The following is a 15,948-nucleotide window of genomic DNA, read 5'->3' on the forward strand; positions in this document are numbered from 1 at the left end:
ACGGCGCAGATATTAGTTGTTCCAACTAATTAAGAACCCCATAGATCGACTTCGATTTATTCGTATGTTCGTATGTATACAGGGTGTCCCAAAAATGTCCCGAGGTAATTTGAAGATAAGTTTGTTCTTGGCGAAAATGCAATCCACGGCTTTGTTTACGAGTTATCAACGAAAAAGAGTGACCAATGAGAGGTGTGAGATATGCTGGCCGCAAGGCGGCCGAGCCAATGAGCGGAACTGGGCTTCGTGCGCTCATTGGCTCGTCCGCCGAGCGCTAGGCGCTAGACTCGCCTCTCATTGGTCAGTGTTGTTTCGTTAATAATTCGTAAACGAAGCCACGGGTTGCATTTTCGCCAAGGAAAAAGTTACTTCAAACGATCTCAGGGACTTCTCATTTCCGGTTTGCGAGACATTTTTGGGACACCCTGTATGTATTCAGTTGGTTGACCGGTTACGTGCTTATGCCATCGATCGAGAGGTTCAAGATGGGATTTTATTTTTCGAGTTTTATGTTTTCTGGTCTTGCTCTCCTAAACTAGATGGCACTAGGTGAGAAAATGGCCGCGAAATTTTGCCACAGAGTTTGAAAATGTTGACGGTTTCGTTTAATTTTCAAACTTAATTGTACTTCGTTGTTCTCGAAATATTGTTAAAATTGTTTTATTGAACGACAATGCCTCGAATATAATAATTGAATAATTAAATATAATAATTGAATATATAGTTAAATATAATAATTGAATATGTAATTAAATATAATAATTGAATATATAATTAAATATAATAATTGAATATATAATTAAATAATTACGAGCTCTATGCATTACCAAAAATATGTAGAAAATCTTTGATTTGCAAATAGAACACAGTGCACGATGCGTTTGGATGGAATCTGTGCGAGAGATAAATAAAAAAGATAAACAAATGAACAAACAAAACTAGTTCCTAGGAAAAATATCTAATAAATCTAGGAAAAATATTTGATAAAATTATGCGAACGCGACAAATTTAATATGACAAAAAGATCGCTCTACTTGTAGAATGATCCGTAACAAAAGTACGAAAACTCAGAGGCTCCCGTTGCCGGATGTATGCTGAACCCTGCCAGCAGCAGTGGTTCAGTTTCCCAACACCGTTGCAGCTTCGATTACAACAACCTTTCTGCATACGATCTTATCCGCGGTCACTTCAATTTGTTCGCTCGAACGAGAAAATTGCTACTTTTCCGGCGGTGGCCATCGGGAATTCCAAACTTCTGGTGTAATCGAGTCGGGTAGCAAACAAAAAAGGCGAGGGAAAAAAAAGAAGGGGGGTAAAGGTGAGAGAGAAAAGTTGCTGGAGCCGCAGTGGTTCTCACTGGAACTGCGATTTACGTACGAGTGGACTGCGAATTTATATGCAAAATAAAAATTGTAACCGTTACTAGGGAACATAGTTATATTTATAATATTCATCGCATGAAATAGAAAAAATACCTTCTTATAAAATGTGATAGCAATGTCGTAAAAGAGTCGGCAGCTTCCTACAAATTCTCTGAATATATCATGTCATTTGTTACAATTTTAAACAGCTATATTCACAGCATTCATTTGACGAAATACAAAATCTTGTAGATAGTATAAAAATATTCTCAAATTCTTCTAACGTCTTTACAGTTTTGTTTCCGACCTGGACATTCCGATAAAAAAAATGCACAACATCCGCAGTCTACTCGTGATATATTTCGCTGTTTCAGTTCTATCCAGGCGTCTCATGGACACGGTGCTGCCAGACTGCCGGCTAAACCGTGACGTCATCGACGTTCGGACCACGCGACGCGAACCGCTAGCGCCGACCAGCGACAGCGTCGTGGCACTGCGTTTCGCTTGGGCAGAGCAACCGTGTGCCCGCAGGCGAAGCCTCTACCGCCAGAGGCGCGAGAGTGGACTCGAGAAGCCGAACCAGACCGAAGTGATCCGAGCGTCGGTGACGTCACGGTTCAGCCGGTAGCCTGGCAGCACAGCACGCGTGTCTCGTGTAACCTCGGTAAAAGTACTAGCTCTAGTTCTCACCTTGCACCTGCACTTGACGCACTTCATTTCTCCGTGCGAGTGGACCCGTGGATGCCACTCGACCCCGTTCTCGTAAGGACCGCCGAGAGGATACCTGCAGCCACCGGAAGCGAGGACCTCCTCGGAGCTGCGTCTCGTCGAGGATGCGGCCTGGTCCCGCAGGAGACGCGTCGTGTCACCTGTGTTCACGGTGCTCGGCGTCGTCGTCGGGCACTGTCTGCAGCAGGCCTTCTTGCTCGGTCTGAACGCGAGCTTCTCGTCGCAGTCCAACGGCGGACACTGGACCCGTGGACATTTCACCTCCAGCGTGATCGGCTGCAAGATTAATGGCATCTTTAGACGGCTCTAACGATGCTTATGATTATTATTAGAACGCTTACGACTAGAATGCGGATTTTATGCATTTAGTATTATTATTATTATTATTATTATTATGCGAAATAGAAGAGATATTAAAAGAGGTTAGAAAGGTCAGCGTGTTATTTTTAATCGAGTAAAGAGTGATTACAGAAGGAATTAACTTACTATTTAGTTTCTATTTCTTGCCAATGACGCAGACAATTTTTATTTTAAAATCCGCAGTCTGGTAATCTATTCTTGTTTCGTATGTTCAATATTTTTGTACTATTTCGCAGGTTTGCAATATGTCATTTATTAACTCTAGAACGCTTAAGGTGTTAGGTTTGCTTAAGGGAGGATCATTTGTAACCACGTAAAAATATTGTAAATATTATTTGACATCGTTATAGGTATTTTTTTCCGTTTCGTGTATATTTATTTGTACAATGACGTTTAATAATATATTTAGGTGTCTGCAGAAATGAAATAAAAGCAATTTGTAACAGAAAATATTGTGTTGGAACAAAAATATATGTTTAAAATTCTGTGGAGATTTTTCGATTAGGGTTTTCGAATCTAAAAGGAGATTGAAAGGAAGAACAGTTGACAGATATATAAATGTCGAGCAGCGAAATAAATAATCATTAACGCAAAAATCATTTCGACGCACGACCGGAAAACTATTGAAAACGATTAGAGAACAAGATTCCATTCGACAACGCGGAAAGCGTCCGCCGGAAAGATCCGAGGAAAATGTGATTTTGTACAATAATTTGTACAATATACAATATGATATAATATATTGTACAATATATTACAATAGATAATAAATTGTATTTTGTATTGTATAATTATTCTACAATATATTATATTGTATATAGTACTGTATAATATATTCTATATTTTATATTGTATTATATAATACATTCTAGAATATATTATATCGTATATTGTATTGTATAATATATTCTACACTATATTATATCGTATATTGTATTGCAAACATATTCTACAATATATTATATTGTATATTGTATTGTATAATATATTCTATAATATATTATATTGTATATTGTATTGTATAATACATCCTACAATATATTATATTGTATATTGTATTGTATAATATATTCTACAATATATTATATTGTATATTGAATTCTATAGTACATTCTATAGTATATTATATTGTATATTGTATTGTATAATATATTCTACAATATATTATATTGTATATTTTATTGTATAATACATTCTACAATATATTATATCGTATATTATACTGTATATTGTATAAATTAATGTATATAATATTGTATACCATATATTATACAAATATATCGTACAATTATATTGCATCACGCGTATTGTATAATAAATAACTCGTTTGGAACGTCGACGAACATTAGGTTTGTTTAAGGGAGGATCATTTGTAACTATATAAAAATATTGTCAATATTATTTGACATCGTTATAAGTATTTTTTTCCATTTGGTGTATATTTATTTATACAATGACGTTTAATAATATATTTAGGTGTCTGCGGAAATAAAATAAAAGCAATTTGTAAAAGAACATTGTTGGAATAAAAATATATTTTAAAAATTTTGTGGACATTTTTCGATCCTTCCATAAGCACGCCTGGGGTTTAGGAATCTAAAAAGAGATTGGAAGGAAGAACAGTTGACAGATACGAATGTCAAGCGGCGAAATAAATAATTGTTAACGCAAAAATCATATCGACGCACAGCCGGAAACGATTGAAAACGATTAGAGAACAAGATTCCATTCGACAGCGCGGAAAGCGTGCGTCGGAAAGATCCGTGGAAAAATCGACACAATGCGGCGAAACTCAGCGGAGCGATCGGCCCGCGTCCAGTCGCGATTATTCGTCGGCGCGTTCGAGCGGGTTTTTTAATAGTGCGCGCGAGCGCGCGCGCGCACGCGTTCATGCGCACGGCGTTGGCCAAGCGTAATTTCAGTGACAAGCAATGGATCAAAACCGATCGCGTTATCTCGAGTAACGAACATGACCGGTTGCAACGCGTTTCAACCATGACTCCAAACAATTTACTAATATCTGTTTAGAAAGGCCTGTCACTGATCACCGATCGGTCGCGCGCTGTGCTCCTTCATGACTCGGCAGAGTGCAACCGCATTCTTCTGGCGCAACGGGCACGCTCGCCAGAAAATTTTTCAGCCCGACGCGACGCGGCTGCGCACGGTGCTCGATAACCATTTAGAATCGGGCTAAATTAAACAGGATATCGTTTTGTTCGGCGGAAAATTAATCGTACATTCGAAAATCGATTGTTAATTGAGAAATATGAATTTTAATTGAAACGCGAATTGTTCATTGAAGATTGAATTGTTAGTTGATAATTTAATTGTTAATTGAAGAATGAATTTTAATTGTAACGTGAATTGTTCATTGAAGATTGAATTGTTAGTTGAAGAATCAATTTTAATTGAAGAATTAATTGATCACTGAAGGATGAATTTTAATTGAAAATTTAATTGTTAATTGAAGAATGAATTTTAATTGTAACGTGAATTGTTCATTGAAGAATGAATTTTAATTGAAGAATTAATTCTTCATTGAAGAATGAATTTTAATTGAAATATGAATTACTGATTGGAGAATAAATTTTAGTTGAAGATTGAATTCTAATTGAAAAATGAATTCTTCATTGAAGAATGAATTTTAATTGAAAGATGAATTGTTCATTGAAGGATGAATTGTTAATTGAAGAATGAATTTTAATTGAAAGATGAATTGTTCACACACACATTGAAGAATGAATTTTAATTGACAGATAAATTGTTCATTGAAGAATTAATTGTTAATTGAAAAATGAATTTCAATTGTAGGATGAATTATTAATTGAAGAATGAATTGTTCATTGAAGAATTGAATTTTAATTGAAAAATGAATTGCTCATTAAAGAATGAATATTAATTAAAAAATGAATTGTTAATTGAAAAACTAATTTTAACTGTAACGTAAATTGTTCATCGAAGAATGAATTGTTAATTGAAAAAAAAAATTCAATTCTTTAATTCCCGAGTGTTCCCGTTTCCACAGAAACGAATGAAATCATTTTGGCGAGCAATCGCGAGCAGATTCGCCGGTTTGCCGTAACGCAACGCCGGGTCGGTCATTCTAACGAATGTGTGTCGCGAGAGGATCGCGTCGAGAATCATTACGAAACCGCTCGGGCTTCGGCTGGTCGCGGCGGACGTTATGGTAACGAGGTAAACAAAGAATCGGGTGAAACGTGACGCGCGCGCGGAATCGGCCGGTCGCGGCGAGCCCGAGCCGCGGAATCCGCTATCTCGGCCGAAGATTTCAAACTATGCTGAAATTATTCAAATTCCTAGATTTCGAAACTCGTCGCCGGGAGCTCGGAACACATCGGCTTCGAGAATTATTATAGCCGGGGCCCAGGCGAAAGCTGAGATTGGATTCCAGATAGAGAGTTCCGCTCGAACCGAAACCTTCCTTTTTGGTAGAATAAATTTAGTAGACGTAGACGGAGCACGGGATCTTTCGTGAAATAGTTGCTGCAGCTCTACCGTGTGTTTTACAGTTCCGATTACTATTACATAGATTAACCTTCTGCAACGCGGTAGACACGTTCCTTGAAAATACAGTAATGTCTCCCTTACTGACGCTCAGATTCTCCACTAAAATGGACAATTTGGGAAGAGGAGATACGATTACTCGAGTCTTGCGGCTCGTTTTTATAATTATGGACAATTTATAACTATAAAAATAAACCGCAAGGCTCGAATAATCGTATCTCCTCTTCCCAAATTGTCCATTTTTGTGGGCGATCTGAGCGCGAATTAGGGAGAAATCGCTGTACAGTAATGTCTCCCTTACTGACGCTCAGATTGTCCACTAAAAAATGGATAATTTGGGAAGAGGAGATACGATTATTTGAGCCTTGCGCTCGTTTTTATAATTATGGACAATTTATAACTATAAAAATAAACCGCAAGGCTCGAATAATCGAATCTCCTCTTCCCAAATTGTCCATTTTTGTGCGCGATCTGAGCGCGAATTAGGGAGAAATCGCTGTACAGTAATGTCTCCCTTACTGACGCTCAGATTGTCCACTAAAATGGATAATTTGGGAAGAAGAGATACGATTATTCGAGCCTCGCGGCTCGTTTTTATAATTATGGACAATTTATAACTATAAAAATAAACCGCAAGGCTCGAATAATCGAATCACCTCTTCCCAAATTGTCCATTTTTGTGCGCGATCTGAGCGCGAATTAGGGAGAAATCGCTGTACAGTAATGTCTCCCTTACTGACGCTCAGATTGTCCACTAAAATGGATAATTTGGGAAGAAGAGATACGATTATTCGAGCCTCGCGGCTCGTTTTTATAATTATGGACAATTTATAACTATGAAAATAAACCGCAAGGCTCGAATAACGATATCTCCCCTTCCCAAGTTGTCCATTTTTGTGCGCGATCTGAGCGCGAATTAGGGAGAAATCGCTGTACAGTAATGTCTCCCTTACTGACGCTCAGATTGTCCACTAAATTCACTAAATCTAATGTGTATTTTGGGAAGAGGAGATACGATTATTCGAGGCACGCAGCTCGTCTTTTTTATAGTTGTCGTCAATTCGTAACTATAACAATGAACCGCAACGATCGAATAATCGTATCTTCTCTTCCTAACTTGTCCACTTTTGTGGATACAGTAATGTCTCCCTTACTGACGCACAAAAATGGACAATCTGAGCGTCAGTTAGGGAGACATTACTGTTATCTGAGCGTCAATTAGAGAGTCATTATTGTACCGCGTTGTGGAAAATCGCGTTATAGCAGACACTCAAACGTTTTTCTAAAAACATTTTTTTTAAAAAGCTTTCTTCCGTTTTTCTCCGTCGAAACGGAGAATCCCCGTAACAAAAAACGAAAAGCTCGACGGTAGAAATGGGAAAAGCTTTTCTTTGACTGTGCTCTTGAGTCAACGAGAGTGTAATATTAACCCGAAACGTAAGCGCATGCTAACACTGCCAAATGTGCATAAAATAACAAAATGAAAATATAACATTAGAAAAAGAAAATGCAATATTATTTTCGAATTTTATTTTCATTTTAGAAGATATAGATGAAAGAGACTGCTTTGTGAACTTACGTCGCAAGTGCAAACTGCGCATGTGTCGAATCCTACAGGCGGCAGATAGGGATGCCACGAGGCTCCTGCCAGATGAAACTGGCTGGCCAGGGTGCAACCTCTAGTTATAGAGCTGACGTTCTTCCCTGTCGCGTTCATGTTGATTCCTGGACCTGGACACAAATATTTAAACGCGATCGATAATTTTATTGTAAATTATTATTATAATGTAATGTAATTATTTATAATAATTAATATTTATTATAATATTATAATATAATATATTTATTATAATGTAATATAATATATAATATAATTAATATAATTAATTGTAATATAATTATACATTATTATATAATAATAAATATAATAAATATAAATATAATAATATATATGTATAAATAATATGTATATATATTATTTTCTCTAATTATATTCACGTGACCTTGAGTTGGTCGAGCATCGCACTGCTCGTCGCGATTTGAATTGACGCGCCGAAATCGAATTAAAAAAACGTGCAGAACACAATGGAAATAATTTTGGAAACAATTTATTCCACTAAATCTTCCATCGTCGATCTCTCCGTTATACTCCAGCACTCGTGTTCATTTTCCAAACGTTTTAAGTTTAATTTATTCCTGTTCAAGGTCACGCGAAGGACACGTTATTGCAGTTCATTGCATTCGTCTCGATCTCAGCTATCATAGCACAACGACAGAAATATATAATCCCATATAAAAAAATATCGGTGACCTTGAAATTTCAAAGTATACGACCTTCAAAAAAGAAACTATTGCCATTGTAACATGCGTCCCATCGAACGTTACAATTCGTTCCTCTAGCATTCTCGCGTATCGTTAACGACAACCGAGATCAATTGCTTTGTAACACCTTCAGTGAAACAGCCTGTATATGTATGTACATAATACACGTATATACGCATATGCACCGCGCGCGCGCGCGCGCGCGTTGTTAAGCGGGTAGCGACACAGATTCGTGCGAGCCGCGCGCGGCCCGTGCTATCGGCGAACAATCTTCCAGGAAACCGGTGGCAAGAGACACGCGTTTATCTGAAATTAATTCTGCGGAGTTGCACCGGTCTGCCTCCGGTAGCAAGGACAGGCGCCGCGACGGGAATAAATAACGCGACAAATAGAACCGGACGAACGGAACACCGAGAGGACTAGCGGATTTAATTAGATACAGCTGAACGCGAACGCGCCGCGACGGCTGATACGATCGAAAGAAAATGACGGATCAGCGCCGGGTTCTCTTAATTTGATTCGAAGCGGGACGTTTTTCCACGGCGAGCCGCGCCGCGCCGCGCCGGGTAATACGTCTCTATCATTTGAACACGTCGCATGGGAAACGGCTACCTGATTTGTCTGGCCGATTAGTCTAAAGAGACCAGCGAACGCGCGATTCCTCGCCGGGCCCGGTGAGTCACGCGACGGGGACAAACAAACTATATTTCGCGGAGCCGACGAAACGTTCGTGAAACGGGTCGGTGAATCTTTGCGAAAGTCCGATCGGAAATTGATCCATACTATTACTGGATTTTGGGGTAAAATGGTCGCTTCGATTAGTCTAAAGAGACCAGCGAACGCGATTCCTCGTTGGGCCCGGTGAGTCACGCGACGGGGACAAACAAACTGTATTTCGCGGAGCCGACGAAACGTTCGTGAATCTTCGCGAAAGTCCGATCGGAAATTGATCCATACTATTACTGGATTTTGGGGTAAAATGGTCGCTTCGATTAGTCTAAAGAGACCAGCGAACGCGATTCCTCGTTGGGCCCGGTGAGTCACGTGACAGGGACAAACTGTATTTCGCGGAGCCGACGAAACGTTCGTGAATCTTCGCGAAAGTCCGATCGGAAATTGATCCATACTATTATTGGATTTTGAGGTAAAATGGCCGCTCCGATTTGTCTGGCCCATTAGTCTAAAGAGACCAGCGAACGCGATTCCTCGCCGGGCCCGGTGAGTCACGTGACAAGGCCAAACAAACTGTATTTCGCGGAGCCAATGAAACGTTCGTGAAACGGGTCGGTGAATCTTTGCGAAAGTCCGATCGGAAATTGATCCATACTATTACTGGATTTTGGGGTAAAATGGTCGCTTCGATTAGTCTAAAGAGACCAGCGAACGCGATTCCTCGTCGGGCCCGGTGAGTCACGTGACAGGGACAAACAAACTATATTTCGCGGAGCCAATGAAACGTTCGCGAATCGCGTCGGTGAATCTTCGCGAAAGACCGATCGGAAATTGATGCATACTGATAGTGGATTTTAGGGTGAAATGGTTGCTTCGAATTTCTGCAAGCTTTCATAGACTTTCGAATATAAAGCGCGTGCATTTTTTAGGGTTACTTTTAAATTTCGCGCCATTCGGTGTAACAAAATTAAAGTAAATAAATATATATAAAAAAAAATTAAAAAATAATAATAATAAAATAAATAATAATAAATAAATAATTAAATAAATAATATAATTGTACTAAAATTAAGTACCATTGATATTAATGTTATAAGTACGGTATTTTTATTCGATTCAAGGTTCTTTCAAATAAAAAGAATGTGGAAATGATTAAGAAAATGTTTTGAATAAAAGTATTCGAGAAATTAATGACATAATAAGCGAGAGAACTGAGGATTATTATAATTAGAAAGGGATTCGATTACATTATAATTCGGTCACATCGTAATTCGGATTTTCGTGTAATTTAAATTACAATGTAATTTGTAATTGCAATTGGAGTACAATTACAAGATACCGAGGAATTGAATTACATTAACTACGAATTGCGATGAAATTGTATTAAGATTACGAATTACTGTGTAGTTGAATTGAAAATACGAATTATTATGTAATTGAATTAAAATTACGAATTACCGTGTAATTGAATTAAAATTACGAATTACTATGTAATTGAATTGGAATTACGTAATACTGTGTAATCGAATTGAAAATATGAATTACTGCGAATTGAATTGAAATTACGAATTACTGCGTAATTGAATTTAAATTAAGAATTACTATGCAATTGAATTTAAATTAAGAATTACTATTCACTTTTATTTAAATTACGAATTACTATGCAATTGAATTTAAATTAAGAATTACTATTCACTTTTATTTAAATTACGAATTACTATGCAATTGAATTTAAATTAAGAATTACTATGCCATTGAATTTAAATTAAGAATTACTATGCAGTTGAATTTAAATTAAAAATTACTATGCAATTGAAATTAAGTTAAGAATAACTATGTAACTGAATTTAAATTAAGAATTGAAAAATGATAAATTAATAGGTGACAAGAGAAAAAAATACGCAGTAGAGACAACAAATAAGCACTTATACGAGAGAGAAACATAAAAATGTGTCTCATTTCTCCGAAATTCTAAATTTAAAGAATTATATTTCAATTACATTGTATTATTTGCATTATTGAATTAACCGAAAGGTTTGTGACTCGCTATGTAATTGAAATACAATGTAATTAAATTGCGATATTGAATTGCAATGTAATTGTATTGCAATATAATTGAATTGCACTGTGTAATTGAATTACAATATAATTGAATTGTAATATAATTGAATTGCACTGTAATTGAATTGCAATGTAATTGAATTACAATATAATCGAATTGCAATATAATTGAATTACAATATAATCGAATTAAAATGTAATTGAATTACAATGTAATTGAATTACAATATAATTAAATTGCAATGTAATTGAATTACAATATAATTGAATTGCAATGTAATTGCATTACGATATAATTGAATTGCAATATAATTTAATTACAATAAAATTGAATTGCAATGTAATTGAATTACGATATACTTGAATCGCAATATAATTGAATTACAATATAATCGAATTGCAATGTAATTGAATTACATTATAATAGAATCGCAATGTAATTGAATTACAATATAATCGAATCGCAATGTAATTGAATTACAATAGAATTGAATTGCGAAATTGATACGCAATATAATCGAATTGCGAAATTGACATGCAACGTAATTTAATTGCGAAACAAAAAATGCCTCGCACGTACAAAGCAGTGGAATCTTGCTAATCCGTCGATCGCCGTCCCGGGTAAAATAATGTACGAGAAAAAGGTCGACGAAACGATCCAAAGTGAAATTTTAGCGTTCGAACGTGAGAAATAGCCGTTCGCCGGGGCGCCGCGCCGCTCAGAATTCAATACCGTATTCTGGCGCGCATAGGCGCCGCGATTTTATGACGTTTCCCCTGTTCCCAGACGGTTTTTACGACAGGTGGACACGAACAGCGTAATTCTCGATAAGGAGTCGCGTTTAATTTAAACCGGCTGCAGATAGGCGTAGCTAATTCCGCGCGATTACTTTCAACCGGCGTGTCACGGGTAATCGGATTTAATATCAACCGCAGACGGACACGCGGCCCGTCCCCCTTAATTCTCTCGGTACGGTTAGGCTTGGCGGTTAGGTCCCGGGGGTTTTATCGAACGAGATCGTCGAAAGGGAAGGATAATTAATTGTCACACTCGTTATCCTGAGTTACAAGGATCCCTCTCGCCGGCAACGCGTCGCGAATCGCGATGAAATTAATCCGATCGCTGAGAGATTCCTCAGGATGTAACAATCTCGGTTAAACCAGTTAATGAACGAGGACTTCGCGACACTCCGGGCATATACAATCTTGTGCTAAAGTTCCGATGGTACAACTTCTCGAAACCCGTTGAAGCACAGAACGACGCGTCTCTGTTTAATAAATATCGTTCGTCACTTCGCTTCTTATTTTTATTTGACCGATTCCTGTCTCCGATCTTTCATTGAATAATAATTGAATATATTCTTGCAAGATTACGCGAAACAAAAGTTGCATCGTTATTGAAATAATTTTTGGGATCTTTGTTCGAATATTTTATTCGAATAATTTATTCGAATTAAGAATTATTGCGAAGAAAGAATCGTTCGATTAAATAGAATAATTTATGACGAAGGAAGAATTTTAATCGATTGAATAATTATTCGTATTGAGAATTTTAAGAATCATTTATTCGAATCAAGAATTATTCAACTAAATAATTATTCGAGTCAAGAATTATTCAACTAAATAATTATTCGAATCAAGAATTATTCAACTAAATATTTATTCGAATCAAGAATTATTCGACTAAATAATTATTCGAATCAAGAATTATTCAACTAAATAATTATTCGAATCAAGAATTATTCAACTAAATATTTATTCGAATCAAGAATTATTCAACTAAATAATTATTCGAATCAAGAATTATAAGGATCATTTATTCGAATCGAGAATTATAAGAATCATTTATTCAAATGAATGATTATTCGACTAAAGAATTATTCGAATAATTTATTTGAATCAAGAATTATAAGAATCATCTATTCGAATCTAGAATTATAAGAATAATTTATTCGAATCAAGAATTATAAGAATCATCTTTTATTCGAATCAAGAATTATGAGAATCATCTATTTCAATCAAGAATTATAAGAATTATTAAATTTATTCGAATCAAGAATTATTCGACTAAATAATTATTCGAATCAAGAACTATAAGAATCATTTATTCAAATAAAGAATTATTCGACTAAATAATTGTTCGAATCAAGAACTATACGAATTATTTATTCTAATAATGAATTAATCGACTAAATAATTATTCGAATAACTTATTCGACTAAATAATTATTCAAATAAAGAATTATTCGATTAATTTATTCGACCAAAGAGAGAGAATCATTCAACCAAATAATTATTCAAATAAAGAACTACTCGAATAATTTATTCGACTAAAGAATCGTTCAACCAAATAAATAAATAAATAATTAAATAAACAAAACAAACAAATAAATAAAAAAACGAAAATTCCTTCGAACAACAATCTCGAATTCATTCGAATTCATTCAATCGAATTCATTCGAAGCAACTCGCCCAATCCTCACCTCAGCCACGAAGATCGTGTGCCAAAATTCTCGTCGACCGTAGCCTAAAAATCTAACAAAACATCCAACAAACGAACGCTCCTCCGAGCGAAAGCAAGGAAAACCCGTACCTGAACAAATAGGACAACAGTGTCCGGCAGGAGCCTTGAGCTGCTTGGCCTGTGGACACGTGAGCACGGGACAAGGAACCGGGTCGCATTGCGCCAGACTGCGATGGCAGTGGCACATGGAGCAAGGGTCGCTGTTGGATGTCCATTGGGTGCCCTCCTCGTAGAACCTGGTCTCGTGGAAGCAGGCGCCGGTCTCGATGTCGGACCTGGGCGGTAGATTGTACGCGACAACGGACGCGATGTCGTTGTCGGCGTAGTGCGGCAGACAGCTGAGCGGCGCCCTGGCCTTGAACGGCGCCTTCAGGATCCTGTCGGACTGCTTGTCGGTGACCTCGAGGAACCCGATGCCGGACTCGATCCTGTAGAGCTCGACGGGCGAGAGCCCGGTGACGGATCCTTCGAGGACGTATCCGGTGAACTCTTCCAGCAGCCTCCTGGCAACCGGAGCGCCTTGGGCGAGCAGCGGCATGGTCTCCAAATAAAGCTGGAAGGTGCGAGGCTCGTGGTTGCTTGCGGAGGAAGAAGATAGCTGTGGGAAGCCCGCGATCTCCAGTTCATAGTGCAACGAGCAGTCCAGGTCGACGGCGGTCCAGATCAGGCCGACAGGGCCCGGATGGACGGGCTCCTGGGACAGTCTCCTCAGCAAAACCGGCGCGGTGGTGTCCCTGGCGTCGGCCACGGGCCTCTGGAGCAGCTTTCCACGCAGCATAGAGCCCACGTGGGATGCGGCAACAACGGACAGCTCCTCGTTGAACAGCGGCTCCAGCAGGCGAGGCCCGGGCCGGTCCAAGGACCCGTTCGCCAGGCCGTCGACCAGAGACGGCGTCAGATCCTCCAACTCCGTGCGCCGTTTCCCGCCCTCGTCCACCAAAGTAACCAGAGGACTCTCCTCTTCCAGGCCGATCAGCTGGACGCCGTACCGCAGCGATCCGGCCCGGTCCAGGAAGGCCCACGCGATCCCGGACGCGGCCGAAGGCGTCTCCGACTGGAGCAGCGTCTGGTACATGTCGCAGGTCGCTCTGGGGCCCACCATGCCGGCCAGTCGAAGCGCCTGCGGGTCCTTTCTCGACATTATGCTGATCGACAACTTGCCGCGCGTCAGAAGACGCAGGTCCGCGCCGGATAAGGCGCTACGGACCTCGCCGAAGTTCAGCTCGTTCGACGGCTTCTTCACTATGATCTCCTCGCGCAGCACCACGTAGTCCTTCTCCATGTGCTCCAGCTGGACGATTAGAGGTACTTCGGATACGTCGTTGGGTAGGAACACGCCGTTGAAGACTAAAGACACGTGGATCGATGGCGCCGACGCTGAAGATGCCGACACTATGGCCGTCGCTCCCGCGCCGGACATCAGGGATCGGTCGACTCCCATCGTTGGTTCAAGTAATGAAGAGAATTGTTCGGTCGAGAGGGCTCGGTAGCGGGATAGTTGGCCGGTCAATGTAGCCGATGGCTCCCATATGAAGGACACGTGGAGACGTTCCTCTCGTAACAGCTTCCTGTAGTCCCGAGGAACCCGTCGCCAGACCCCGCAGAGCTTGCCGGTCGCGTTCTGATAGACCCCGCCGATCGGATCGATCGTTTGCTCTTCGAGGATGCTCCCGGATCCGTCCACGAACTGGATACTTCGAGGACGGGGAGTCGTCGTCGACAGGTAGAACGAGTAGTAGAGGTTCTTCCGGTGGAAGGTGAAGCGACCGGTGGCTAAATAGTTGTACGCGCTGTTGTACATCGAGGTCGGGCTCGGCTCGTCGCGGCGTAATGCTTGCGACGTGCGGCCGGTCACCAGGGTACCGAAGTCTGAAATTGAGATTAGAGCGATTAGGACACGAGGTCGGGGTGTCTGGGATGGGGATGGTGTTTCTAGGGGGGATAGTTACGTTTCAAGCTGCGTTCCTCTTCCTCGATCGTCAACGGCGGCGGGAGGTCGTGGACTATGTCGGTATCTGGAAATAATATGTTGTATCAGGATTGTGTTGGATAGATTGTATTAGTTTGTATTTGTTTATTTTGAAGCAATTTTGAATGAATTTTGAATCAACGTTTCGTTCGATTTCATTTTGAAATATCATTCAACGTATACATATATACATGTATTGTGTGTATTATGTGTATTTGGTGTACTTTATTTTGTGTATTTTGTACATTTTCTACATTTTGTATATTTTGTATATGTTGTATATTTTATATATTTTGTATATTCTATATGTTTGTATATTTTGTATATTTTGTACATTTTATATATTTTGTACATCTTGTATATTTTGTATATTCTGTATATTTTGAATATATTGAATATTTTGTATATTTCGTACATTCTGTATA

At 39.0% G+C, this 15,948-nt stretch overlaps 1 protein-coding gene across 2 annotated transcripts in view; it reads right to left on the minus strand.

The window, feature by feature from the left end:
• Positions 1-15,948, minus strand: part of sog (chordin short gastrulation) — a 227,717-nt gene that overhangs the window by 14,006 nt on the left and 197,763 nt on the right. For both annotated transcript variants that reach the window (XM_033484410.2, XM_076519570.1), the window contains exons 4-7: positions 15,504-15,569; positions 13,624-15,423; positions 7,555-7,706; positions 2,052-2,366 (exon numbers count right to left, since the gene is read on the minus strand). In XM_033484410.2, the coding sequence (XP_033340301.2) occupies positions 2,052-2,366; positions 7,555-7,706; positions 13,624-15,423; positions 15,504-15,569 (2,333 nt within the window). The remainder of the gene's footprint in view (positions 1-2,051; positions 2,367-7,554; positions 7,707-13,623; positions 15,424-15,503; positions 15,570-15,948) is intronic.

The sequence above is a fragment of the Megalopta genalis genome, chromosome 1, assembly GCF_051020955.1.
Source record: "Megalopta genalis isolate 19385.01 chromosome 1, iyMegGena1_principal, whole genome shotgun sequence".
Classification (NCBI taxonomy): Eukaryota; Metazoa; Arthropoda; class Insecta; order Hymenoptera; family Halictidae; genus Megalopta; species Megalopta genalis.